The 26,625-nt window shown below is 39.0% G+C and overlaps 5 protein-coding genes across 7 annotated transcripts; 3 read left to right on the top strand and 2 right to left on the bottom strand.

The window, feature by feature from the left end:
• Nucleotides 1-876: 876 nt before the first annotated feature.
• Nucleotides 877-26,428, bottom strand: LOC135172689 (titin homolog). 2 transcript variants are annotated; one of them, XM_064138952.1, is made up of 4 exons: nt 26,275-26,428; nt 25,720-25,893; nt 23,761-25,440; nt 877-1,013 (listed from the first exon to the last, which is right to left on the bottom strand). In XM_064138952.1, exons 1-4 carry the CDS (start codon nt 26,320-26,322, stop codon nt 996-998), a joined length of 1,920 nt encoding a protein of 639 aa, XP_063995022.1. In that variant the 5' UTR covers nt 26,323-26,428; the 3' UTR covers nt 877-995. The 2 variants fall into 2 exon arrangements, with proteins under 2 accessions (XP_063995022.1, XP_063995021.1); XM_064138951.1 differs by lacking the exon at nt 877-1,013 and having other exon boundaries at nt 21,428-25,440.
• LOC135172583 (chorion protein S38-like) lies at nt 6,457-8,219 on the bottom strand. The gene is made up of 3 exons (XM_064138729.1): nt 8,158-8,219; nt 7,994-8,036; nt 6,457-7,320 (listed from the first exon to the last, which is right to left on the bottom strand). The coding sequence occupies exons 1-3, from the start codon at nt 8,217-8,219 to the stop codon at nt 6,691-6,693; spliced, it is 735 nt and encodes a 244-aa protein (XP_063994799.1). The 3' UTR covers nt 6,457-6,690.
• On the top strand, nt 10,922-12,117 carry LOC135172718 (uncharacterized). Its single transcript, XM_064139015.1, has 2 exons — nt 10,922-11,044; nt 11,308-12,117. The coding sequence occupies exons 1-2, from the start codon at nt 11,021-11,023 to the stop codon at nt 11,932-11,934; spliced, it is 651 nt and encodes a 216-aa protein (XP_063995085.1). The 5' UTR covers nt 10,922-11,020; the 3' UTR covers nt 11,935-12,117.
• Nucleotides 14,541-17,922, top strand: LOC135172704 (uncharacterized). Of its 2 annotated transcripts, XM_064138981.1 has the most exons (8): nt 14,541-14,939; nt 14,996-15,101; nt 15,263-15,433; nt 15,489-15,663; nt 15,846-16,065; nt 16,149-16,312; nt 17,184-17,301; nt 17,450-17,922. In XM_064138981.1, exons 2-8 carry the CDS (start codon nt 15,026-15,028, stop codon nt 17,762-17,764), a joined length of 1,239 nt encoding a protein of 412 aa, XP_063995051.1. In that variant the 5' UTR covers nt 14,541-14,939; nt 14,996-15,025; the 3' UTR covers nt 17,765-17,922. The 2 variants fall into 2 exon arrangements, with proteins under 2 accessions (XP_063995051.1, XP_063995052.1); XM_064138982.1 differs by having other exon boundaries at nt 14,541-15,101; nt 15,495-15,663.
• Nucleotides 18,044-21,608, top strand: LOC135172706 (uncharacterized). Its single transcript, XM_064138984.1, has 7 exons — nt 18,044-18,462; nt 18,538-18,708; nt 18,764-18,911; nt 18,967-19,186; nt 19,389-19,552; nt 19,870-20,023; nt 21,490-21,608. The coding sequence occupies exons 1-7, from the start codon at nt 18,387-18,389 to the stop codon at nt 21,574-21,576; spliced, it is 1,020 nt and encodes a 339-aa protein (XP_063995054.1). The 5' UTR covers nt 18,044-18,386; the 3' UTR covers nt 21,577-21,608.
• Nucleotides 26,429-26,625: the final 197 nt, after the last annotated feature.

Genomic DNA, 26,625 nt, shown 5'->3' with positions numbered 1-26,625 from the left:
ATTTCGTTTACGAGTGAATCGACGAAGCATCTTAGGGGATTTTAAGACCGCAATTTTACTTATTTAAACGAAGATTTATTTTTAACGACTGAAGATGAATTTATTTTGGAAAATCCCGTTCACCCCAAATATTCGAGCTTCATCCGTCCGGATTATGCCAGCTCACAAGTTGAATCTTATTTGAAATTAACTCAGTGAGATTAAGCTAAAATACCCTTCTTACCATAATTGAAATCCTGGGTGTAGACTTTTTATCTTTGGGACATTCTTTTAAACTGGATTTGTTTTCCCCTTCTAGTGTTATGACAATTTAATTAACTTCCTCAAATATACTTTTGTTTTTTCTTCATCCAGTCAGAACGAAGTTTTGTGCACATGGTTTGCTTTTATTCCGCCTCCTGCCACTTCGTTGAGTCCCTTTGTAGTTCTGTTTTTAATTTTTCTCCCCGCCCCCCTCGGCTTCCCCTTCCGCCCACCCTCTCTCAAAGAATTAGTTCTCAACTCGGGAGTTTTTATTCTCTCAATTCATTGAAATCACGGTAATACTTTTTTTTTTATTCTGAGACAAAAGACAACGAACAGCACGCGCGGACATTTCTCTTCTCGCTGACGTCTGGGATCCTTGTAAAAGTTCTATCGGCGTGTCCCTGCATGGCCGCCCCAGACCGAATAACTCTCCCCCGGCGACGTACGCTGTCGTTTCACGGGGTTAGAAAAGCCGGGGGTGGAGGAGGGAGTATAGAATCTCGTGTTCCACACTGTGTGTGCACTTTGCCTCCCAACACGAAGTGACTTATAGCAAATGCTTCCGGCTAAGTGAACAACCCGACAGTCAAACTACTTTTTCTACGATACTTACCGGGAATTTTCCAGCGATGGGGGAGTTTTATTTCCAGGGCAGGCGGGTGAAGGAGGAGTCATGCCTGATGCGAGGTGACTGGCCCTTTGGAGTGGCATGGGAGCACCAAATTGTCAGGACCCCTTCATGCCATGTTTTATGGTAGTGGAACGAACTGGAAAAAAAACAAAAAAAAAATGCTCGAGTATTAAATTTAAAGCACGTAAAATGTAAATTGTGAAAACTTTGTTGTTAGGAAAATTCAAGTTTCATGGATAAACTGTGGGGGACATCATTTCGAGAGGATGAAAAACATTGAGTTTTTATTTTCACTGAATGTTTAGTGAAGTACCAAATTTTTAAAGAACGAGAAGACCCGATTTTTTGGATTACTTGGATTAAATGGTGGATTGTTAGTGACGAATTAGAGTTAATGTTGAGTTAATTGAATAATCGAGAATAACAGACTATTGCCAATCCATCAACTGTTCGTTCTTTTTAGAAGCTTACTCAACTATCCATTTTGAAATCTAGACAGGCCCAAGTTCCAAGCCACAATCACTGTTTTAAAACCCCAGAATCCATTTATGACTCCAACTGTCGATTCAGTATTTATTACCAAGTCGTCCAGTTGGCTGAACCGTAATCTCTCAATTAAACTGTTCGATATCTACCAATGAATGGTTCAGTTATCGTTATTTAACTGTGCCATTAGATAATAATAATCGAACCTGCGTATAATATCAGTCCGATTCTTCTATCATTGTATTAATTTTTGGGGAACAATTGAATTTAACTCCACCATTTTTATTGATTTTTCTCAACATTCCAATGAAACTACATAATAAAAATTTTCACGAGCTGCCCTAAAAATTTCACTCAACATTTTGTAACGATGCAAATGACCCCTGTCACCAACACTCCCCCCCCCCCCCTCTTCTAGCTCTTCCTCCTTTCCCCCTTCTACCTATTCATCACGTAAAAAACTTTGCAGACATTGGATGGTAAATTCCGCATATCAACCACATTTTTGTTCTCTATTCGTCTCACCCCATGAATTTTGATAATTCATCAGTATGAAAAGGGTACGATACGAACGATGCCCCTCCCCCTCCCACCATTCACCCTTTCATGCATAGAATAGAAAATAAAAAAAAAAGTATAATATATCTTCAGGGGGATGAAAAAATCGAGGAAGGGAGGATGAATGACACGTCCGGGTGAAGTGTCTGCAAGCTCTTGTTCCCGGGCGCTTCGATAAAAGACGGGGCTCCATGACGTAGATTTAACGTCCAATAATTTACCATTACAATAATCCACTCGTGAAGTATCGCGGCTCAACCGGGGCTTGTACGAGAGTGCCAGGGTATAGCCTAGCCTGTGGCCCTGGACAAACGCCAACGCTTTCCCTAACCGACTCTAAAGCTTTTGGACGGGGAAAATTCGCCGATGCGGGTATCATTTGAATAATTTCGACCGCTCGTACGAGACTAGGTGGTTCGTATCAATGTGTCGAGTGCAAGTATCATCGAAGAGAATTTTAAATTTCATCACTAAATTAATGTTCATTCATAGAACAGAATAGAATATTTTGCTCGCTAGTAGAATACATTATTCATGACTGCAAGAGGTTACAGGTGAAGCAAAGTTACATAAGTCTGTGTCTATAGATTGAAATACCGCCTCAAGCTGAGGCTGTTAGTACCTATGTGTGTATTTGTAATATTGTAGTTGAAGTATAAGTGGATTAAACAACACGTCTACGGAAAGTAATCGGAGATTAAATATAAATCAAATAAAAATTGATAATATTAATTGACAATGATGTCTGGCAATTTTTATGGAGTTTATTTTGTTGAGGCGGTGCCATTGCCTCTTAAAACTTCTCAGAGTTCTTTGAAATACCGGAAAAGTGCCTCGCGATGTGTGTGAAATGTGAGCATTCTAATGGCCAATCGGGAGATCGATCTGTCGCATATAGCGAGCGGGCGCGATAAAGTAATTAGGGGAAGAGGGACAGCTGAGCGGGCCAATCAACAATTATTCTGTTAAGAGGAGCGACGTGGATTTGGATGAGGGTGGAAGTATTTTATGAAGGCTGGGGAACTGTGTGCCAGCCCCTTCAGGAAAATTCATCCCTCTATATGGTTTTTAGCAAATAACGTTAACTTCCCATTTCCGGTGTTTCCCTCCGCCTCATTGGTAAAGCCGCTATCATACAATCGATGACTTCGATTTGTTGGTTTTGTTGTACATAAATTTGGTGGAGAATCAAGCGGCCTCATGATGTATTATTAATTAATAGCTTGATCGAAAATGAGACAATTAGTCCAGGCTAATTACAGATTTGCATCTGTTATTCATGAGACGGTCATTTATTTATTCATTAACTACTAATTACGGAGCCGACTGTGGAAGGTTTGAAAAAATATAAAAAATATTGTTGGATTTTTAATTAATTGAAAACGGAACGTAATTTTCCTGGATATTCCGGTTCTAATTGAAAGTCGGGTGAGCCAGGAAATACTCGTCTTGTTATTGCTAAAAATATAGTGTTCCATTGAACTTTCACTAGCACTACCACGAGTGCTCCAACATTATCGGTTATTCTCCTCAAACTGCCCTGCACCATCAAAATGTGTCCAATTTCCTTGCTGCGCACCAAAGTTATTGGATTTTGGTTAATCAAGTTAATGAATTTTGGCGCGTGGTATTTCTCATATCTATCTGTCTATAAAAGCACAAGCACATGAATTAAATTATTCACTTAAAATACAATTGCCATAGGTGCGCATTCGAAGTGGGAAATTCAGATACGGCGTGCGGAACTCACAATCGGTCGAGTGATTATTTAAAATACGAAATTGTTATTAAGTCAGTTTCATTCTGATTCTGAATTTTTTACTTGGTCAGATTTGACACACATCTCACTTAAAAAGCCGCGTCGTCATCCTTCGTCTTTTCATTCTAATGGAAGTACCGCACTAACCGGATTTGCCGAAAAATGTTCCCATGAAATTACGGCACAACGTGACAATGAGATGAAAATTGAAAAAATAAAGGTAAAAATCAGCATTGTTAATACTCCTAACTCCTGTAATACGCTGAAAAGAGGTGGAGTGCGGTCTAGCCGGCGATAAAAGCGAGGCAAAGAGGAAGGTTCATTACAACACTCATTGTTATTGTACCAGCGTAACGAAGGGAGAGAGAGAGGGAAAAAGAGAGAAAGGATGACACAAGAGAGAGCGATTGAAATGAGTGGGACTACCTGTGTGTCAGTTATTCCATTTGCTCTCTATTTTATACTCCGAGGCACTGAGGAGTTTGCATTATATTGTAACTGCTCTGGGATACTCTCGGGGTGAAGTGAGTGTAGCGTGAATCCTAAAGCGAATGCACTGGCCCGAAATGAACTAAGGTGGTGGACAGGGAGATATTCGTGGTCATTATTTAAAGGGAAGGTTAATATTTCACTCGCACTTGTCCCCACTTGGGTCGCAAGTGCGGTTTAACATTGTACGTTATACCCTTCACGTTCGGGTTTTTCATCCACCTTTCAAGCCAAGTGAATAGAAAAAGGAATTTAAAAATTAGAAAAGTACAACAATTTACCCTTTTTTTTATCATATCAAGTGGGCAAATTTTCCGAATGATTTGTCGTAATTAGTTCTCCTGTACGAAATTATAAAGCGATGTTCTAGAATAGTGAATTTTCCTTTTCAGTCAAGTCCATGAAGATAATTTTAATATCTGCAATTATTTTCCCATGCCATAAACATTATACTCAACAGAAAAAGTCACCACCGTAATCCTCTTACTGGTCAATAATAGTATTACCTTGCAACTGGTTTAACTGTTACCAGTTACCGCAGCACTAAAGAAAGTCATAAATTTACATAAACACCGGAAGTACTATTCACCATTTTTCAGATAACAATCTCCTGTGAAAGCGTTCTACTATAAACCACTATTATTAATAAAACCTTCGTTATGACAGTATGAGATAATGCAATAAGTAGAAACACTGAATGTCGAGTGGTTATTGCATGGAGCAATGGGATTCCGTCTCGCGAATCCCTCGAATTCCTGGACATAATTTGCCAAAATATTTATGATTTTCACCGTATTCGCCTGCACCACGTACAAAAATGACTAGAACAAGTACTACCTCTTCCGGTTCTATTTAGCATGCCCTGAGGATATGATATGCACGAAACATTTTTCTTCTTTCAACTTCCTAAATATTTTTTCAACACATTCTACTGAAAACAAACGAAATCAATAGCGAACAATCAAGATCTGTGGAAATGGATCGAGTATTCCCTTTCAATGGACTAACCAGATAACGAGGGGTGGTACACCCCCACACCTGCCACGGGCATAAATCTTTCGTCATTAACCCCGAGATTATGCGGGTTATTACCGCCCACCCCAGCCCCTCTAATTCCATTTGCCCCGAAATATTATCCCTGAGAGAGCATATTGATAATCAATACCCATCCGTCTATTTGGAAATTCTTCGTCGCACCCACTCACCACTGGATTTGATTGAACCTTTGCCCCAAATACAGTGGAACATACGAAATGAAGTGCAAGCACATCCTCCAAAGCATTACTTTTCACCTCATCATACCTCATGATTCCAGATTTACATTCGTTAATTAATTTCCCAACCCCATTTGACCTGAAATTCTATCATCGAGTTTGAGGGATTATTACGATTGCATACAGCAATTGAGTGGTTTGGGTAACTCTGAATATTGACCGTACGTATTCTGGTCGTTCTATATTGGATTCTCCGATAATCCAGAATCATGGAGAATTGAATGAATTGGAGACAAGTTGGATACGCTGTCCCGGAAGCGTTTCTGTTTGCACCTATTACGTCATTTCTCCCTCGACGTTGAGGAAAATACAAAGGATACAGCATACATCCTCTTGCGGAAGTAGTTGTTCCAAGTGGTCGCCACATCAAAGCAAGAAACGGAGGAATAAATTTTACAATGTTTAAAATTAAAAAATATGTCGAAACCATACATGCCCTAATTGCGCATGCAATTATTGAAGAAACAAATGCAGTTGAAGTCGAATGAATAATCAAAGTGAAGTTTTCGACCCCAAAGAGAACTCAGAATAATAGAACTACACATAAATTTGATTAAAAAAGGAGCATAAAATGAACTCTGGGAAGGATCAAAGAGGTTGAATCTGTAGTCATTGAACTGAATACTAAACGAATTAATTCAACATCGTTGGAAAGTCTCAGTATATTTTCCCATCTTCACCTTTAATTATTCGAGTGAATTAGTTTGGAATAAATCTACGAGATTCTGAATATATCCATTTCATTCGTCATCACTAGCTTTTGCGGTGATTACGCCAGAGAATTTAACGTTCTAACTTCACAACCATCTCATTTTTCACAATACAATACAAGAAACTTTCACAGACTAAGATACACGGTCGGCCATAAAACGAAGCCACGAAGTAGTATCGAACGAAATCTCTGACGACTTTAGCAATAGAATCTTATATAAATGATATAGTCTAAGACAGTGTAAAATCATTTCTGCGAAGGATCAAAGGGGTTGTAATCATTGAACTGAATACTAAACGAATCAATTCAACATCGTTGAGAAGTCTCAATTTATTTTCCACCTTCACCTTCAATTATTCAAGTGAATTACTTTGAAATAAATGCAGGAGATTGAATATATTAATTTCACTCCTCATCGTTGCTGTGTCATTTGTCAGATAATTCAACATAGTGATTTCTTAATCAACATTTTTCAAATACTACAATTCAATGAACCTAATATCAAAATCTTAATAACAGAATTTGAATTTAACAGCTAATGATGATGACCAAAGCCACCATGACCAAAATCGTGTCCCCCATAGCCAAAACCTGCAGCATATCCACCCTGATGCTCATCATGGGCATGAACAAATACAGGATAAGATTCCTTTACCACGTATGGAACTTTCACTGGATAGGGCACCTCCTTGTGAACCGGATAGAGGACCTTAACTGGAACCTCCACGGGATAGGGCACCTCATAGGGAACTTTAACTGGTACTTTGACAGGATAAGGCACGGGTTTCTCCACGGGTACAGGCACGTGCTTTTCCACTGGCACCGGATAGGGTGCAGGCACGTGATACGGAACAGGTCTGTCCACCGGAACTTTTACTGGAACAGCGTATGGCACTGGAACTTGTTTCTCCACTGGATAGGGTGCGGGAACTGGCACTGGCACTTCCCGATGGATGGTGATGGACGAGATGTGCCCGCTGTCACCACCAAGACCACCAGCTGCCAGTGTATTTCCAAAACCACCCCCGAGACCACCTAATCCATGTCCACCAAAGTCACCAAAATCCGAGTGATCGCCAAGCTCAAGTCCACGTTTTGTCTTGCCGTCATTGCTCTTCGTCGAGTCACCGCCTATCGTTGCGGCCAGACCCAGGAAGATTAACGTCTAATGAATGGAATAAATTGTATATCACGGCAACAGGCATTTCAACCCCATCGACTTTTATCCCTTCAATTCCCGAGCATTACCATTAAGGAAATTCCGGAATCAGTGGATGATAAATCTATTTATCTTCATTACAATTCGCGAAACTTTAAAGTGAAACTTGATTCATTCGAAAAGTCATATGCAATCGGCAAAAAATTGTAATCGAAGTCTCAAAAATGTGGGACGCTGGTGATATCCGGGTTTCACTTAATTCCGTCGATAAATCATTATTGAAATATTTTAATTAATAATCCTGAGAAAATTTATATCTACAGTTTCCTATGGAAAATATCCGAATTGAAAACGAATTGAGATACTGGAAAGTAGCCAGATTTTTCCACAAAAGATATTTATCGTGAGTTATCAGTACGTCACTCTTTTCTCGAATCTGAAATATTCAAGATACTCTAAAGAGTCAATAGTGCGTAATAATGTGCGCTCGATGTTCACAAGTGTAAATTAGTTCTTTCGCCACAACGATAATTACATAAAGCCTCTAATCATCGCATATAATAATTCTATCGAAATGCATATATCCCCTGATTTTTACGATGTTCTTACGTACGCGAAGACTATTATCGCGGGGAAAACACCTTTCATAGACATTATCATCAATAAACCACTCTCTCACCTTAATACGCAACATTGTTTGATGCTCGGTAGTTTCTGGATTACTGAATCAACATTGTGCCAATCACCGTAATATATACCACGGACTTTCGCTGGTGCACTATATCCCCCCGGAAAATCCTTCGCCGAGTGTAAAGACCAGGAGGAAGTGCACAGGGTGTTCACCCAGGCAGTTGTAAACAGTACTCTCTTATATTCTCCCACGTGAAAAACGATACCCTGTCCATCGTTTCTCGATTTTCTTTCAGTTTCCGGACAGATCAATTGCTCAAGTGATTTTTTTCGCGTTTTCGTAACTCAAGTAATTGTAGATTGACATGACTACTCGACGGTTAATGCGGTGAAAGGTCAGGCAGTCGATTGCACGAAGAAAAAAGTTCATAGAAGTTGGAAGATTATGGACTGACGGATAACAAATTTGTCAATCATTGAGTAATGCAATTTTTCAAAATTATTGGGCTTAAAAAAATATTTTTTCGAGTCCAATACTGAAATTGGTTCTTTTGTATTACAGATATGGAAAGTATATTTCACATTTATAGTTACCATGAACTTGAAAACACAAATGGGAGGAAAATCTGAACTCCTGAGACCTGTGCCCGGACCGTTATATTTGTTTACATACAATATTCCTACGGTCAATATTTGTTTTCTCTATGTATAGTTGTCAATACCATCCAATTCTCAAGAGCCCATGGATTAATGGGCGATGGTCTAGTCGAAATGGCACGTTGAACTGTGAGACTTTCTCCCGTCGCCACACAGTGCACAGACACGGCTCTGTGCATCGCAATTGACCGATTCCTGCTAGCCAGTTAATTAAAAAAAAAGATAGATTGATGCGATGTAAGGATAATTATCATTGCATCGATTGCGTAATGCTGAAGCGCAGGGTTACGTTGGATTGTCATCGATTAGGCATTTTCATGAATTATGAAATATAATATGACGAATATTTGTGAAGTTATTGTCAAAATACTGAGCCCAGGATGCATCCCAGCATAAATTTATTCATGAGAATATTGTGGACAGCCTCGAGACCTTTCCCACTGTTGCGTAAGACCACATGCATTTGTGGCTAGTGGAGTAGAAATGCAAGCCCCTGCGGAAAACACTGCACTCTATTACTCTTCCTAAACCTGACAAGCGATGGATATTCAGTGCGAATGGAGGAAAAAGGAAAATGAAAACCAAGTGGAAATGCGGAGAGAAGAGAGACACATGTGGTAGCCTTGCTATTGTTGTTAATGTCATCGAAAAACCATGAAATTTGCAGTGAAAATCATATTTCTTAATTTTTTTTAATGCACATAAAACATTTTCTGAGATTAATAAACGATTAATCGGTAAAAAAAGGTCACCTACGATTACAATTTCCTCCACCATTTAAACAATTATTCCCCAGAACTGAAGTCTCTATTTCTATTATTAAATAAACACGGAATTTTATACTCAACGAGTTGGTTCAATTTACCTAAAACATTTCCCCTGATCCAGATTTTATTCAACCTCAATCGTCTCCGTTCCACTCGATCACCTCTGAAAAGACCGCGAAGGATTCGAACTTTATCAAAACGTCAAGAACGAGCATATTTTTTCTCCTGAGTCCTGATTTATCGAATGAATAATAATAGATGGATAATTTGCTAGGAACGGAATTGTGGTGTGAGAGGGTGTGGAATTGTACGTGGCACTCGTGAACTTGTGCACCATTGATTTACCCCCGTGAACTCTATATTTCAGGGCAATATATAAAGGTATGTTTCGGAGGGGGCAGAGGGACCGTACATGCACTCAATGAATGGGCATTTTGAATGCACTGGTTTTCCGCCCCAACGACAAATTCGAGTCACGCACACGTAGGTAATTACTGGTGGTACTCGTGAGAATGCAGCTTTGCGGAATTTATGTGAGATATTAACCTATCCCTGGAGGACAGATTTTATCTGGGTATTATTCCATTTGGCATTAATTCGGATATTTCCTGGTGAATAGAGAAATTGTTATCGATTTTTGGGACAAGTTTTCACGGTATAGAATCCCTTAGGGATAGCAAAATTAATTAGTTGTGAAATTGTGACAGTTTGGCCTACTTTTAATTCACATAAATTTTTCAGATGGGTTTCGTAAGTACTTCATTTCTTCTCAATGTTTGAGTAGATGGATTGAAATATCCGACAATTTTTTAAAGCTGCTTAAAGATAACAAATAGAAGATAGGTTTTACGAGTGTACCTCCCTCAGCCACTAAATAGTATTGAAGAAACATAAAATTTGTCGAAAATCCAATTGAATTATATTCCCTAGATTACCATTATACACCTCTGGCTTTGGTTAAAAAGTTATCGTTTTCGACTTAATCCAGAACGAAGATAGTTATTGGATAATTGACCACGGAAAAGTCTATAACTCCCAAAGACCCTCGTAAAGTCCCAGTAATAAATCATTCGTATAATTGCCGAATAACTCCAAAGCTCTCGAAAGGTATTTATCCAAGAACAATGAGAAACTGTATTTTAATGGATTCCCATATCAAAATGAATCTAACTAATGCTGCATAATGAGTCTGAGAGTGAACATTTCGGAAAAACAAAAGCGTTGGACAAAAGATTGCGAAAGGAATGAGGGACGAGCCTGAAACATTGAGAAAGCCGAAAGACTGGAAACAATTCGAGGGAGTGATGAGTGTCAGGGATGGGGAGCGACAAAATCCGTTGAAATGAATGAAAAAAAAAAAATACCAGCAGTTACCCAGAATCGTATACGCAACATAAACGGAAAAATAGTAATAATCACGGAGAGACAGGACAAAGGAGCCGGTGAAAACCCACCGAAACATACACACACCCACACAAATGGACAATTCCTTTCCTCTCGTATATCAACTTCCTCTGACGCCCGCCTTTCTTGCAATTTTTCTACCATCACGGCTGGTTTCGTCGTTTGACGGGACTGAATGTTAAGACAGCCACGTACGTATAAAAGCAGGGGTAGCCACCGGAGAATCAGTGTGCTCACAGTCTTTCAACATGGACAGCACTGGAAAATTGAAAGTGAGTAAGGAACGTATGTTAACAAATTGTTTCCCAAATTTCGTCTTCACAATCCTTTAGCCTGAATATCTCCGGAACCCGTTCAGATATAAAAAAAATTTTCAGAGATTTTTTGCAGAGAAAAATGAATCCTGTAGAAAATTATTTAACACTAAATTTGCCACCTCCCTTCAGTAACGAAATGTTCATATAAAAATGGCCGTAATCATGAAAGTGAAAATCCATAGATTTTATTTTCCTAAAATGTCTTAAATTCTCGGCAGGTCCTCTTCATGTGTGGTTTATTGGTGGCTGTCCTCGCTGAAGACACGAAAAAATCCGAAGATAAACAGTCAACAAGCCCGGATAAACCAAAACGTGGCCTGGAGTTGAGTCTCGGTGATCATGGGTTCGGTGGATTCGGTGGTCATGATTTTGGTGGTAGTTTCGGTGGTGGCTTTGGTGGTGACCACGGTCACGTTGAGCACGTCAAGGCAGTGACAATCACAAAGCACGTGCCAGTCCCAGCGCCTTATCCAGTTCATGTAGAAAAGCACGTACCCTATCCCGTCAAAGTTCCCGTAAAGGTACCAGTTGATCGTCCATATCCGGTTCATGTGCCTGCTCCATATCCCGTGACCGTGGAAAAACACGTACCCTATCCAGTGGAGAAGCCAGTTCCCTACCCAGTTAAAGTGCCGGTTAAGGTACCAGTGAAGGTGCCTTATCCTGTGGAAGTGCCCGTCAAAGTTCCCTACCCAGTTCACAAACCGGTACCCTATCCAGTCAAGGTTCCAGTAGTCGTCAAGGAACCTTATCCAGTTCTGATCAAGGAGCATCATCACGGAGGTGATTTTGGAGGATTCGGGGGGTTCGGAGATCACGAACTCGGTGGCTTCGGTCATCACTAGACTAATTATCCAATTGTAAATTATAACAAAAAATGTATTATTTCGATCTCTACACAGACGGATCGAGGAAGATGTCTGTGAGTCCCTCATTCAAGAAATCTTCAATGAGTTCATGTTTAATTAAAAATTATTGTTTCAACCTGTAGTTACCAATGAATAAAGAAAAATATTTCTCCATGTTTATCCTTTGTAACGTTGACAAATTTATGACAATTTTTACGCAATTAATGACACTACATTCCCTGACTTACATCGACCGGAGGCTATCAAAATACCTTAGTCGGTTCGTCACCCCGTCAAGCCGACAACAGTTATCAAGGAGCTTTACCCAGTCCGCATCAACGAGCATTATCATAAAGGTCCTTTTGGGGATTAATTACTCCCCACCACCAGTCTCATTATCAACTAGTAAATCACAATGAAAATGTGTTAATTGCATCTCTGTGCAGACGGTTCAAAAAGATCCCCTTTCGAAAAATTAATGAACTTATGTTGAATTAAAAATTATTTTTCAAACCTACATGATTTCTCCATGCGATTCCCCTTTACGACATTAAACAATTTGTGCCACTTTTTACACAACAGTTTACATTGATTCTTAACACACTGGAGGAGGCCATCAACGTGATATGCCAGTTCGGTTTAATGCCGAATAAGTCAAGGTGACAGTAGTTATCAAGGAGCCTTAGCCAATCCTGATTAAGGAGAATCATTAGGCGGTGATGTCGAGTTGAGGGGTTCACAGGTCATACGATTAGCGGCTTTGACCGTCACCTAAGGAACTATTAATCAACCGGTCAATTATAACGAAAATGCACAGACAAATTGTGGAGGATTTCTGCGAACCCTTCATTCAATAATTCTCCGATCAATTCACGTTTAATTGAAAATTAGTGTTTTAATCCATCATTAGCGATAAATGACGAAAAGGATTTCTCTTTGCGATTCTCCCGTCTGATATTACTAAATTTGAGACAATTTTCATGCAATAACTGACATTATATTTCCAAACTTGCTTGCAATACAGGAGACGATGAAAGTAGCATTAGCCGGCTCTCTATGCAATCGAGGGGGGAGGGGGAAGGGGGAGATAGTTAACAAGGGGCCTTATTCACACGTGATCGACGCGCATCATCATGAAAGTGATGTCAGAGGATTTGGGGGATTAAGAGGGCATGAGATTGACAGCTTCGACCAGCACTAGACTAATGATATGAATTCTACACGACAATTCGATTCGATTCGACAAGTGCGAAATGTATTAATGATTAAAGTTTCGTTTAAGGAAAAATATTCATTCCAAGAACTGCTCATTAAACAAGAAATACTTGAGAAATCCTTCAGCATTCACCTCTACTGTGATTCTCCCACAATGCAACCGATTCTTTCGTACGGATTCTTCATTTTTTTTCCATCCACTATTTCCCGCTTTTGCCGTCAGGCATTATTTATCGTTGCAAAGTGTTGTTTTACCTATTGGTCCAGTCTGTTACGAAAGACATGGAAGCCGTTTCCGGGGCGAGAACGTAACGGTTTCCGTTCAATGGAAATTGAAAGTAGTTGAGTGACGAATAAATGATCGGCAAAATCGACACAAACATACTTTCATGGAAAAGCCAGGAACAGTCTTCTACGACTTCCATCACGTAACCTCTAATGTTGAACGTTTATTATGCTCATAAAATGTATGAATAGCGGGGGAAATGTAAGTGAGTGATCTTATTTATTCCATTTCCAGCAAAGTTCATCGCAAGTTAACTTGCGACTGGCAATCGCCCGAGAGTTTTCCACCGGATTTTTGCGCTTTATTTCAAGTGTTGTGGTTTGAGATGAAATGAAACATTGCATTAACCAGCGAATATAATTAATTTCAGTCTTTTGAAAAATTTTCATACCAGGAAAAATTATTTTCTTTCATTAACGCACTTTGGCCTTCTCTTTAATGACCTAGGTGGCACATTAAGACATTAAGACTGACAAAATGTCCCAAGGATTGTAAATGACTGAAAAGTTCCTGCAATCCAAGTGCTTTGACGTGGGACACAAGGTGCGATGGAAATTTGAACATATATTCCAAGATATTCGACATTTCAGAGAGATATTGTTATCCAACCGATGCAATAACACATTTGACCTAGATTTCCAAGCCTACCAAGCCGCCTCATCCATTTGTAAATAGCGAATGTATTAAGGACAATTAAACCACTCAACTAAAAAATCGACAAAATTACAATTCCCGAAGATAAACGTAAAACTGTTGCTTTCTCATGTAATTATTCAACACAAGGTGCAATCACGTTTAATGATCTAGGAAGCTAACGCAAGAGGTGAATAGTTTTTCTCTGGATTAATCCTGAGGCTTGGACTGTACAGGATAATAAGCGTCTAGACATCTCTCAGATTCTGGTATCTATGAATGAGTCGATTCGCACACATTCGCTCCTTTCCATCGACTTTCCACTGCTGGACTTCTTATCGCTGTAGGTTTCCATTCCGGTGGTTTTGACGTGCATTAATAATTAAATGAGCGTATATCACTCGGGAAGCAAATGGATCGGTGAGATTAGATAAAGAATAAACGTTTTAGTGATTCAAAAGGAGAAAAATTATGGAATCAGTTGAATTCGTTGAGTCAAGCATTTCGTATTGTCAAAATATATTGAAATTCTTTCGTTCGAGTTCAAGTGACTCGTTAGTGAATCACATATTAGACCGCCACAATTTGTATACTGTCTCAGATGTAATTAATTGCATTGCCTCGTGTCTCGAATCGTAAACACAAACTCCCCGACCGGTAGAATACAGCATTGCATCCACCATCTGAAGTTCTACCACACAGTAGTGAACTTGTTACTCATTCTGTGTCCCCGTTAATTGAATCGTAGATCCTGGCAATGCGATTGGATTGGATCAAACACACAATTTCATTATACGTTTATTTGAGTTAAATTGCGGAGGTGAAATCCAATCGACGCTTGCTAATAAATATCTCATTATTACTCGAGGTATTAGCAGCTGTTGATCTGGAAATTGACTGTATTTGACTGGTTAATACGTTTAGGTTGAGGATTTTGATCAATTGCCTTGAAGAATGCTGATGAATATTATTGTATTAGAACTGTCGGTGGTAGTATCACTGATACATTTTGCTGCTACTGAATTTTTAAGTGAGCAATCAATTTCTTGTAGGCCTTTGAAAGTTTTCCACTGAAATTTCAAGGAATTTCCTCATTGAGAATTCCGGACAAAACCATGGCAAAAATGATTTATGAAAAATATTTTTCCCATTCCTACAAAAATCATGATTAACATTCTCATGAATTTACAGGCTGCGAAGTTCCTACGAATTTCACTCTGCACACATATACGAATGGAAGAGCGGATGTTTATAACGCAAATTTGAACATAATATTCGATTACAACAAACTAGAGCTGTACGGTTATGGAAGGCACAAATACATAGCGGTTCGGGGGCGAAATGTCACCATCAATTTCGACGGTAAGCGTATCAAAGGGAGGATGTGGGATAAAATACCTGGCTAATACGAATGAAGTTACAGGTAGTTATACGGATAATTATCTGCCCGTGGGAATCAACTCCCAGCCCAGAGCATTCAAGGAGACTTTCGATGAAGAAATAACCGGAAATGCGCAAAGAGTTCTATTGAATGACACAACGTACTTAGTTTACAATTGTCGATTGATATTCCTTCCCACCAATGAAGAAAAGTGAGTACCATTCCCAATATCAACGACAGAGAAATATCTGGTTTCTGAACAGGAAGTAATTCTTCCTCAATAAATAAAAAGTTCGATTGCTCAAATAATAATCGAAGGGGCAATAGAAATAAAATTATCTCGACTCCTACTGTAGTTACTATCAAATAAACGATATTGTTACGATTACTCAGATCATCCACTCCCATGATTACACGAAATGGAATTAGGAGACTAGCTGAATCATGCTTGGAATCCTACATGTGTGAAAGATTCAAGAACATCAATCATTGGGAATTTATTGAAAGCTCGAACAATGGAAAATTCTGTTTCCCGCCTGGAATGCCGAGTTCGTTGCCCGACTTGATAGCACGTGCACCATCAGAGTCCATAGCAGATCTTGGGGGTTTCCAGGTGATTCCTCGTAGTTCAGTTAATTATTCACTCGGTTAAATGGTGAGAAATTAATCCGATAAATTGAGGTTATTACTCGGTAGGATATTATAAACAAGGTGGTAGACGTCACGCTCACCGAAGTGATTGCTAATTTGGACCAGATAAATGGATCTCTGAATTTACCCAATATCACTCATGAATTTGTAACTGGCACAGGCGTCTTCCAAACGAAAGGTCGCTTCGAAGCGACTGGAGGAATATTTCGGTTAGTAATTAATGATATTTTTTCACTTCTAGGTGTGCATTTCCCTTGAAAAATTTTGTCCCCAAAAATTCATCGAAATAATTGTCGATTTTTAAAGACCAACCCCAAGGGTGGTCTCAACACAGGAAAAAAAAAAAGCAAAAAAAAAATGCTTTAAAAATGAAAAGCATTATCTTATCATGAAGTACTGCAACGTTTTATCACACTATAGTCTATTGAAGTGAGTAGGGAAGGTGCCCTGTCTGAAATGGACCATTAAAATGAGGACTCGCCAACGTATTGATCCGCTGGTCAATCGAATTGTTTAGGGAGCTGTATCAAAGGTAAAGGAACGGGGGTCTATTGCCATCGGTGAGATCACTCGACGTGCCAAGATCGAGAAATGACTCAAAGGCAATCGAGATTGTGACATCGTTGTGGTGGATGAGCACTGCACCCTTTCCTCATCAACCAATGCAATGACGGTGTGCCTTGAGCGTGTCTCCACACAGATTGAAGATATGCCCATATGATAGGATTTGCTGGTGCAGGCACATCACCGGTGGATGCAACATCCTCCGTACTGGAATTATCAGAGTGAGCTTGGCACCCTATAAAGTCGATTGTTCTCTCCACTGAGTTCATTCGCCGATAGTCTATGGAAATTCTCCAGTGACAATTCCCAGGGTCTTGTCGATTGACAGCAGCAATTGATCACGTTTATGTCTACGTCGTATTAATTGAGATCTCCACCACTGACTCCTTTTGTTTGAGGAATCCACTTGTACGCTGATCGTGTCCATCGGTGGATCATCGATGAGAACTTTTATGGCCAAAGCACATATCCCTTCCGATTATTTTACACTCCTGACCTAATGTTTAATATTTATAGGGATCTGAGGACACTTCACAGGAGTGAAAATGTAGGCATCAGGAGAATTGGGAATACATTTAGGGTGTCTTGTGGCGTTGGATTGTCAACCGCACAATTACATTTTACAGAGTACAAGGTAATTTATACTTTATCAAAAGATACGACTGGGAAGAAAAGAATTATCTATTCTGTCCGTAAAGGATCGAACAACACTATTCCCTCGCCAAGTGTTTTTTTAAGTTCTACAGCTGAAAATAATTTCATTTTCATTCATGCGCTCCCAGATAAAATACGGGATTGTCAAAGTCGCCGGCAAGCTCGATGGCAATATTGCTGGAATAAAATTGGAAGCCGCAGCTTCGATCGATTACTCAAAAAATCCCTGTGTCCAGAAGATCGATAAACTAAAAGTCGCAGAGTTCGGAGAAATAGAGATTTTTCTGACTGGATTGGGGCCCTTAAACTCGATTTTTGGATCTATTTTGGATATTATGATCAACGCTTGGAAGAGTGATATTATTCAAATGGTGGAAACTGAGCTGATGAACATAATTAAACAGGCCATCGGAACGTTTAATTGCGAGAAATACAGACCATAATGAAAATGTTGTTTCTCGTCTGAGGAAATAAAACGATTGAAATCATTTGTTCTTTTAAATTATATTTTTCAAATGAACTGTAGTTTTCCGTCAATCAATTCTATTGGCTTTTTCGCAATTGTTTTCATAGACATTAAATTGATGAATATTAATAATTACTATCTGTATTATCCTGCATGATTGAAGGAAATCGGAACATCACACTGAGGCGAATAAACTTTAAATCATTCGTCATAAATTTTTCATTCTCAGAAATCTATAAAAACCCTGATTTCAATATGTTTACCTATTATATCAGTAAAAAGACCTTAAAACTCTACACTAATGGCTACGAATATTGCAATGACACAGGTGGATTATACAACTGATAATTACGTCGAAAGGTCACGATTTACAGTTGAGCTAACTATGAAGCAAACCCTGAGGGAATCACCTTGGTATTAAAGTTTGTATCATTCAGTGTTTACAGTACTCAGTGTATACCACATTCTGTGCTTCTACAAATAATAGAAAAAGATATATAAAGATATATATTCATTGAAAAATGTGGGTGTGAAATTCAACCTCCATCAGCTAAGAAATCCTCCTGGATTCTTCAGTCAATCCTTCTGCAAGGATCATAATGTTGACAGCGACAGCTGTTTGGAAATTATCGATAATTCTCGCTCTACTCCAAGTGACTTCTCCCGAAGTTTTAAGTAAGCCATCAATCTTTCTCAACTACCAATCAAGTTTATAATCGTTTTATGATCAATGGTCATACTGAATTGCAGAATGCAACTTTCCAAGAAATTTCACCTCAGACGCGTATTCGAGTTCAACAACAGATGTTTATGATGCTGATCTGGAAATTAAACTGGATTATGATCATCTCGAGTTCTATGGATATAGAGATAAAAAATTCATCTCAATCCGGGGAAAGGACGTCACTGTCGACATGAATGGTAAGTACAAACGCCACGTTACATTATATTGGACGCTAACATAATTGAAATATAGGCTTCTCCGACGGTGAATATTGGCCTGAACTAGTTAGAGTGGTATTCAACGAAGAATTGACTGGACATGCAGAGCGAGAACCTATGGATAATGCTACCTACTCGATATCCAACTGCCGATTGGTTTTATTACCTACTAACGACGAATTGTAAGTCTAAGATTGCTAAAGTCTTCGTTAATTTGGCAAGCGTATCTCTTCGCAGGTTGCCCTCTTCCATGGTCGCAAGGAACAGAATTCGAAAATTTGCTGAGACATGTTTGGAGCACTATATGTGTCAGGAGCTCCAGCAAATTAATCGCCAAGATTTTATTGAAATATCAAGCACGAGACCATTCTGTTTTTCACCCGGAGAGCCCGATTCGTTGACAAAATTGATCGCGGGGGCGCAGTATAAGACTGAGCTGGAATTCGGAGAGTTTGAAGTAATTTGACAAGTTTTAAATTGGTTATTTCTCATTCACGGAGAAAAAAGTTTTCTAAAAATGGTGCAGTTACTGGAAAAAAAATTCTATTAGACCATTTGTCCCTGAGGGCCAAATTCAGTAACATTACCAAATGATTTGGTATTTTGACACGAAATTTTCTCTCATCTCATAGATATAAAATGAAATGGTAACATTTCAGGACCTCTGGAATAAAATGATGGATATAGGTCTAAACGAAGGATTGAAAACAGCAAGTGATGAACACGGCGTATTGAAATTACCGAATATTACTCAAGAATTTTCAACTGGAGTAGGATTCTTCGCTTCGACCTTCAAAATCGATTTTTTTCAAGGAAAACTTCGGTAAGAAAATCTGTTGTATTCTTGTTTGTTTATGGAAAAATGAAACAACTGAGGCCAATTAATTACTGGTATAATAGATGAATAGCAGAGTAGGAAATAAGAAATGGATATTAACAGTTGTGTTTCGAAACTGTGAAGAAATATACCTGCCAAATAAACAAAACATTTTTCATCAACGAATCCAATAGGTCATTGCAAATGTCATGTCAAAATACTGATCGAATAATAAATGTACCGCGGATCTTGCTTGACAGACCATAAAACTAAGTTACGTCATTGTTCACTAAAACTTCTGACAGTAATTGCAATATTTCCAGTGGTCTGATGGACCTTCGCAGACAGGGAAATTGGAAAATCATAAAAACTGGGCAGAAATTCACGCTTTCCGTCAGCATTGAACTGCCAGCCCTAGAAATGGAGTACCCAAAATATCTAGCTCATGCTTTTTTCACTGTTGAAGGCCAACTCAATGTAACTATAAATGAACTAAAGATGAATGCTGCGATTTCTATTGACTACTCACAGAAGCCTTGTATCCAGAAAGTAGAAAAAATTGAAATAACGGAAATGGGTGAAATTAGGGCTGATTTCACAGGCCTGGGGGCTTGGTCAATTTCGCTGAAAAATAATGCTGTTGCCGAGATGTTGGAACATTCGATAATTAAAAACACTGAAGAGAATGTTCCACAATTTTACTGCGAAATATTGAGACCGTAGAAATAGAAAACTTTTGAATTACTATTCAACAAAATAAACCGAATTATGGAGTGGTGTAATACGCATGATTCATTATTAAGAAAGTAAATAAAAAATGTCAAAATCAATATTTGAATTGGTCAAATAAGCCTTGAAGCCCATTATTAGCTATCGTCCATCCCAGATTTCCAAGCCAATAACTTTGATATTCCTACAGTATTGGCCATATAACCATCACAATAAACACAGATGGATAATGACATTGAATATGTGGAAAAATCATAATTCAGTTCCCTGAAATGTAAACAAAGCATGACAGACCCTGACTCATAAATTTATTATGAACAGATTTGAACTTGTCACTCATTTTGTGTGTCTATAAATGAGGGACCTAATTTTACTATTTATTCACTTGGACTGTGCGTGTGAAATCCAACTGTCGTCAGTCAATAACTAGTTCTCATCGAATTTTTCATTTTCAATCTCTCAGTCAATCATTTTTTAAGAATATAAATAATGATGGCGACCGTGCCACTAAAGGTACTGATACTTCTCGGTCTACTCAAAGCAACGTCTTCAGAAATTTTCAGTAAGCTTCTACTTCTTAATCCAAATTTCGATTTTTACGTTTGATAAACAGTTACCAGGATATAGAAGTTCTTTCGAAAGATACGACTCCAGTGTCAACTCGCTCAAAGAGCAATTAAGTCTATTAACGATGTATTGGATCATTGGATAGTCAATTACGACACCGGGAAGTTCAGGGGTTGAGGCGTGGAAGCATAACCCGATGAGCTTTGCTAGGGTGGTCGTAAGTTGAAACTTGACCCCCGTAAGTTTGAAGCAATGGGTGGTAGGCTTGTATGAAAGGTTGTCAGGATGAGGGATAATCATCCTGAAACCTCATCATACACCAAATATACGCATTTCACCTTAACCGAATCTGGCCAACATGAAATTGAATACATTTGTTTCCACCTACTCCTCTCTAGAGCCTCGTCGGGTTGATAGGTTTCCCCAGTATCATAATCCTAATTAATTTCCAGACTCAGAACAACTCTTGGGAGATTCATATTTTTTCATTTGTAATATATAATTACTATTTAATAATTACACTGAACTTTGCCAGAGAGCTGAGGTTTCTAAGGTTTCTGTGGGTATCTTGAAATGGTATACCAGTTTCTGATTTGTTATTGATTTTTATTATCGCAGATTGAACATAGAATTGATTGTAATTCCAGAATGCAAATGGCATGGTAACTTTACTTTGGACCGGTATTCAAATTCTACGAGGAATATTTCTAATGTCCAACTTGAAGTGGACCTAGATTACGATCATCTGAAGTTATATGGACATGAAGAGAAGGGATTCATTACTTTTTGGGGAAAGGATGTGACCGTCAACATGGCGGGTAAGTACACATCAGCGTAATGTGATAAAAAGATATACTAATGTAGCTGTAATGAAGGTTTCTACGCAAAAGACGTTGGCCCTGTGGAAAACTACTCAAAGCGTGAAAAATTCAAAGCCTCTTTCAACGAAATATTAACGGGAAGTGCACGACTAGAACCGCTCGATAATATTACCCACGTAATTTCCGATTGCCGATTAATTTTGCTGCTTCCTGACGCAGAACGGTAAGCCTCAATTTTTACATTATCCGTCGAAACGTTAACGTGATCATGACAAGAAAAAATAAATTCTGATAAAAAAAATTGACTAGCAATTATCTGGAACAAGACCATGAGACGTAATTTAAGATCGAAATTGTAAGTCCATAAGAAATATTTTATGTACAAGATGAAAGGAACAGTTTTCGAAACCGTGATACATTCTGGAAGATTGAAATTTCATTTTTCCTGGCCTCTTTCCTTAGATTATCTACTTCTGTAATTGCGAGGAACAATATTAGAAGATTCGCAGAAACATGTCTCGAGTACCACGTTTGCAAGGATTTTGAGCGAATCGATTTAAAAAAATCAGTCCAAGATTCAAACAACAGGAAATTTTGCTTACCCCCCGGAAAGCCTGCTTCCTTGACGGAAATAAAACCTGACGAGCACGGGGTTAGACTCGATTTCGGGCCATTTCAGGTCATTTGATAAGACTTTGAATATCTATATCTCATATAACCCACGAAGATAATGCTTTAAATAACAAAATCTAACATTTTAGGACTTCACAAATAAAATTATTGATTTAGTCCTAAACAACACGGTGAGCAATGCTCTGGATAAGGATGGTGCACTGATTTTGCCAAACATTACACACAGAGGTTCATCTGGTATCTACACTCTGGAGATAAGGGGTGGAAAGTTTCGGTGAGAATAATCTCATTCACGAATAATTCATTAATTTCCCCGTTAATTGTATTATTATACGTCTTATTATTGCAGTGGCCTGACGAAACTCCGTAGATATACCGATCTAAATATGACGAAAATTGGCGAAAAATTCAAGCTCACAATGGGTTTTAAACTACCACTTATAGAATTGGAATTTCCGCAATACAAATTTACTCCTCAACGGTCAACTGTTCGAAACCTTAAAAATGCTGCCAACAATGATGATAATGTATCAAAACAAAATCTTGTTAATGTAAATGGTCAACTCAATGTGACTGTTGATGGAATCAAATTGGACACCGCGGTATCTGTCGATTATTCACAAAGGCCCTGCGTTCAAAAAATCGAGAAAATTAAAATCGTTAAAATTGGAGACATCAAAGTAAGCCTCACGGGTTTCGGACCGTGGTCAGGATTATTCGAAAAGGTAGCCAACATCATCACCGATATCTGGCATCGCAGTATTGCCAAGACATTGGAACGTTCGCTGATAGAGAACGGCCAACGAGGTATGGCAAATTCCAATTGTGAACGATTTAGGCCGTAAACGAAGAGATATCAGAACTCCTCTGGCATTGTTCAAGCGAGAAAATTTATTAACCCTAGAAATCCCCTCTCGGAGATAATTTTTTTATCAGTAAATTCGAAAATTATGTTGGCCACGATAGCTGTGAAGGTAATCTAATGGGACACGCCATTGTCTTTTTAAATTGTTGCGATCCGACAAGTCATGGCGATTCATAGTAAGTCATAGCAAGTATCTGTCAATGGAAAGAGTACCAAGATCTGATTACTGCTAGACATAATTACTAGTGAACTAAATTGCAACACATTCAGACCGTCACAAAAATGTAAGAACATTAGTAATGCTTCCTTCGAGAATATAAACCATTGTCCCCGTAACACATTGCATTTTCCATTTAAAAAAAAAACTGCCATTACCATGAGAAAGTAATAATGAATGATCCACGTATTATGCACTGTGACTTTCTAGTCTGAGTTCTTCAAGTATATTACGTGTAACACAATCCACTTACGTCTTCGCGCACAATCGTTACGATCAGCGGGTCGATTAACATGTAATAAAAGTACCCATTTTTTCACAACGAAAAATATATCTATAGTTGATCATCCCTTATTAGATTCGTAGTAATTGATTCCCCCACCTTTTCCTCCGCCATGTTCTTCGATGACGAGGACGAGGCAGAAGGAGCAATAACTTCCTCTTTACCGCCAGTAACTTCCACCCTCCCACCAACTTGACCTTCATCACTGTTTTTAGTTTCACTACTTTGAGACGGAGATAAATTACTATCAGCACTGTTAGTAGAGCCCTTCAGTGCAAAGTACTCGTCAACAGAGCCAGTTGGTTTGAATTTATCTTTCGCATCATTATCCTCGTTTACTTTCAGAGGTTCCTTAGGTGAATTATTCAATTTGGATAGCCTCTGTCGTTCTCGCAGGCGTTTTCTTATCTCCGATTGAATTTTAGATTCTTTAATTACATTCTGAACACTGTCGGTCTGGTAATAACGACTTGCCCATGTTTCCGCTGACCCCTCGCCCCCCTTCTCAGCTGTCTTATCCTTCGACACCTCTATTTTCTTTAATTTCTCGTCAACCTGAGAGACATTCTCCTCCGGTTCAATATTGTACATGTCATCAGGATAATCATCCAGATCTATTATTTCCTCATACTCCCTCAATTTATCATCACTCTGAGGAACAGTTTTCTCCCCAGATTTTTCCGCTCTCTGCTTTCCTCCCTCAATTTTCATCTCCTCAGATGAATCAAATTCCCCCTCCTCAAGTGACTCAGATTCCTTGTTCGTATTTGCAACCTCTAATATGACATCTGTTGCTTCAGGACATTCAGAGAGGGGCTCACTTCTGGTTCGTATCTGCCGTCTTCTCTTTAATTTTCTCAATGTTTGCTTTACCGTCTCTGCCGATTCGTTTGATCCAACTGCAGCTTCTTTAATCTCATACTGAGGGTCACAACTCCCCGTAGACCCAAGATCTTCAGTTATTGCTAGTGTTTTATGTATTTCTACACTCTTCGCAGTCTCCAATTCAACAACACGTGGGGGAATAGTGTCCCTGAGAGTCTTCTCCGAAGCTCGTTCATTCTCCAGTTTCTTATTCACTCGCTCATTTATATTCTCTGATTCACTGTCACTCGATATCAGTTCAATCGTCGGAGTAGGTTTCACGAGGAGCACTACGTCCTCGTCCTCACCAATTTTTTCAACTAGAGTCTCAGATGTCTCTATTGATGCGAGTGCCCTCGAACTTTCTCCCACGGTTTTACTTTTCGCGTTTAAAACTGAATTTAGAGTTGTCTTCAATGCAGTCTTGTTGGAGGCCATCCTCTGTTCGGAATCTGCATTGGGGATGATGTCCTCTTCCTTACGAATCAGTGCTCTGATAGCTCGAGCTCGCATCTCCAGCTCCAGGAGGTCCAGAAGGCTCTCTCCTTCTTGCTTTGGAGGTTCATTCTTCTCTTTTTTTATCTTGATATTTTCAGGCTCTTGAGCACGAGTTTTCCCTTTACGGGGTTTGTCTTTCTCCGGAGGTTGCTTACCTGGAGGTTTGCTTTTGCGCTTTTTCAATTTTTTTGATTTTGAGCCAGGCGACAGGGGCTCCTGCTTGACGTTGGTATCGTCATCAGTGAGCCACTCTTCTGTGTCTGATATGATCTCCAATGAAGGACCGGAATCATCGGAATCACTTGTATCGGAGGAACCTGACATTGGGGTAGCATTCAATATTGATAGTATTCGGGCTTTTGACATACCACACAACTCGCTCGCACACCACTCCTCCAATTCTCTCAGCTCCATTTTCTGAAATTGAAGAAGGGGGTTGGTTGATTACGCTGTTGCGATTTCTTAAATGAAATATCCGGAGAAAAATATTCCTCGTGCAAATATTGAAAATGGAACAGATTTATTTGGCGAAAATTTAGCGATTTGAGAGGAAGAAATTTAATACGTCTCAGAAAGACAAAAATTAATAACTGTTCCCCAGCCAAATTGTGTGGAATTATTCATGGAATGTAAAGGTTTTCTCAAGCGATGTATATACATATTGACCCAGGGTACAGAAGAGGTAAAATTACTGACCTTGAGAACCTGTGGCAACATCATCCTGAGTTTTTCAATTTTCACGGATTTAAATAATTGTTTTGCCACTTCTGTACGATTGTCTAAGTAGTCCTTGATGGGCTTCAAGTCACCATCGCTGTCACTGCCCTCATCAGACGAAAACGACGACGTACTGGAGTTAGTGCTTGATACCTGCAACAAAAATTGGATTTGCAGAAAATTGTATTTTTAAAATAATATACAACAAAGTTACACTTGTAAAACATTCTTTCGTTCCCGAAATAAATGTATTAGAAGGAGAAAAAAAAATGACTGCTTGTTTTCATTTATGAGTAAATCAATGCTCTACAAAAATAATAAATTCCACCATGAAAAATAAACTCTCGATGGGATGCTTCTCAAAAAATCCCTACTATATGTCATTCTACCGTCTAAATGCCCTTCAGGAACGATGTTTATTTAACAACAATGACAATACATGAAACACAAACAAACGAATTTTCAGGAGTAGAAATTTTATTCATGCGACAACAACGTAGCTATTTTATCCGATAATAACAATTATTTCTGTACCTCATCCCTGGACACTGATTTCTTCAGTCTTCCCTTCACATCACTCATTGTCCCTTCACAACAATCCCGGTAAACTCTCAATAACACTTCTAAACCAATGTTTCTCAGAGTTTACATGTTTATAACCTCGAAACCCGCGTCGGACGTCCCCCCCGCAAAATACCGGCCCGACAACTTCGACATGTCCGTCTAACCGACAGAGGTTGAAAAACCGACTGAGAATAATCTAGAAACTGTCTCCCTGACAACCTTAGGTCCCTATCAACAACAGATACCCGATATCTAGAGCAAAATTTCAGCACTCGGCGTCTCGCGTCCCGCGTCCCGCGCGCCCAAATAATCAGTAAAACT

Source organism: Diachasmimorpha longicaudata, chromosome 2, assembly GCF_034640455.1.
Source record: "Diachasmimorpha longicaudata isolate KC_UGA_2023 chromosome 2, iyDiaLong2, whole genome shotgun sequence".
NCBI lineage: Eukaryota > Metazoa > Arthropoda > Insecta > Hymenoptera > Braconidae > Diachasmimorpha > Diachasmimorpha longicaudata.
The sequence above is the reverse complement of the archived record's forward strand: the minus strand, read 5'-3'. Positions and strand labels throughout refer to the sequence as shown.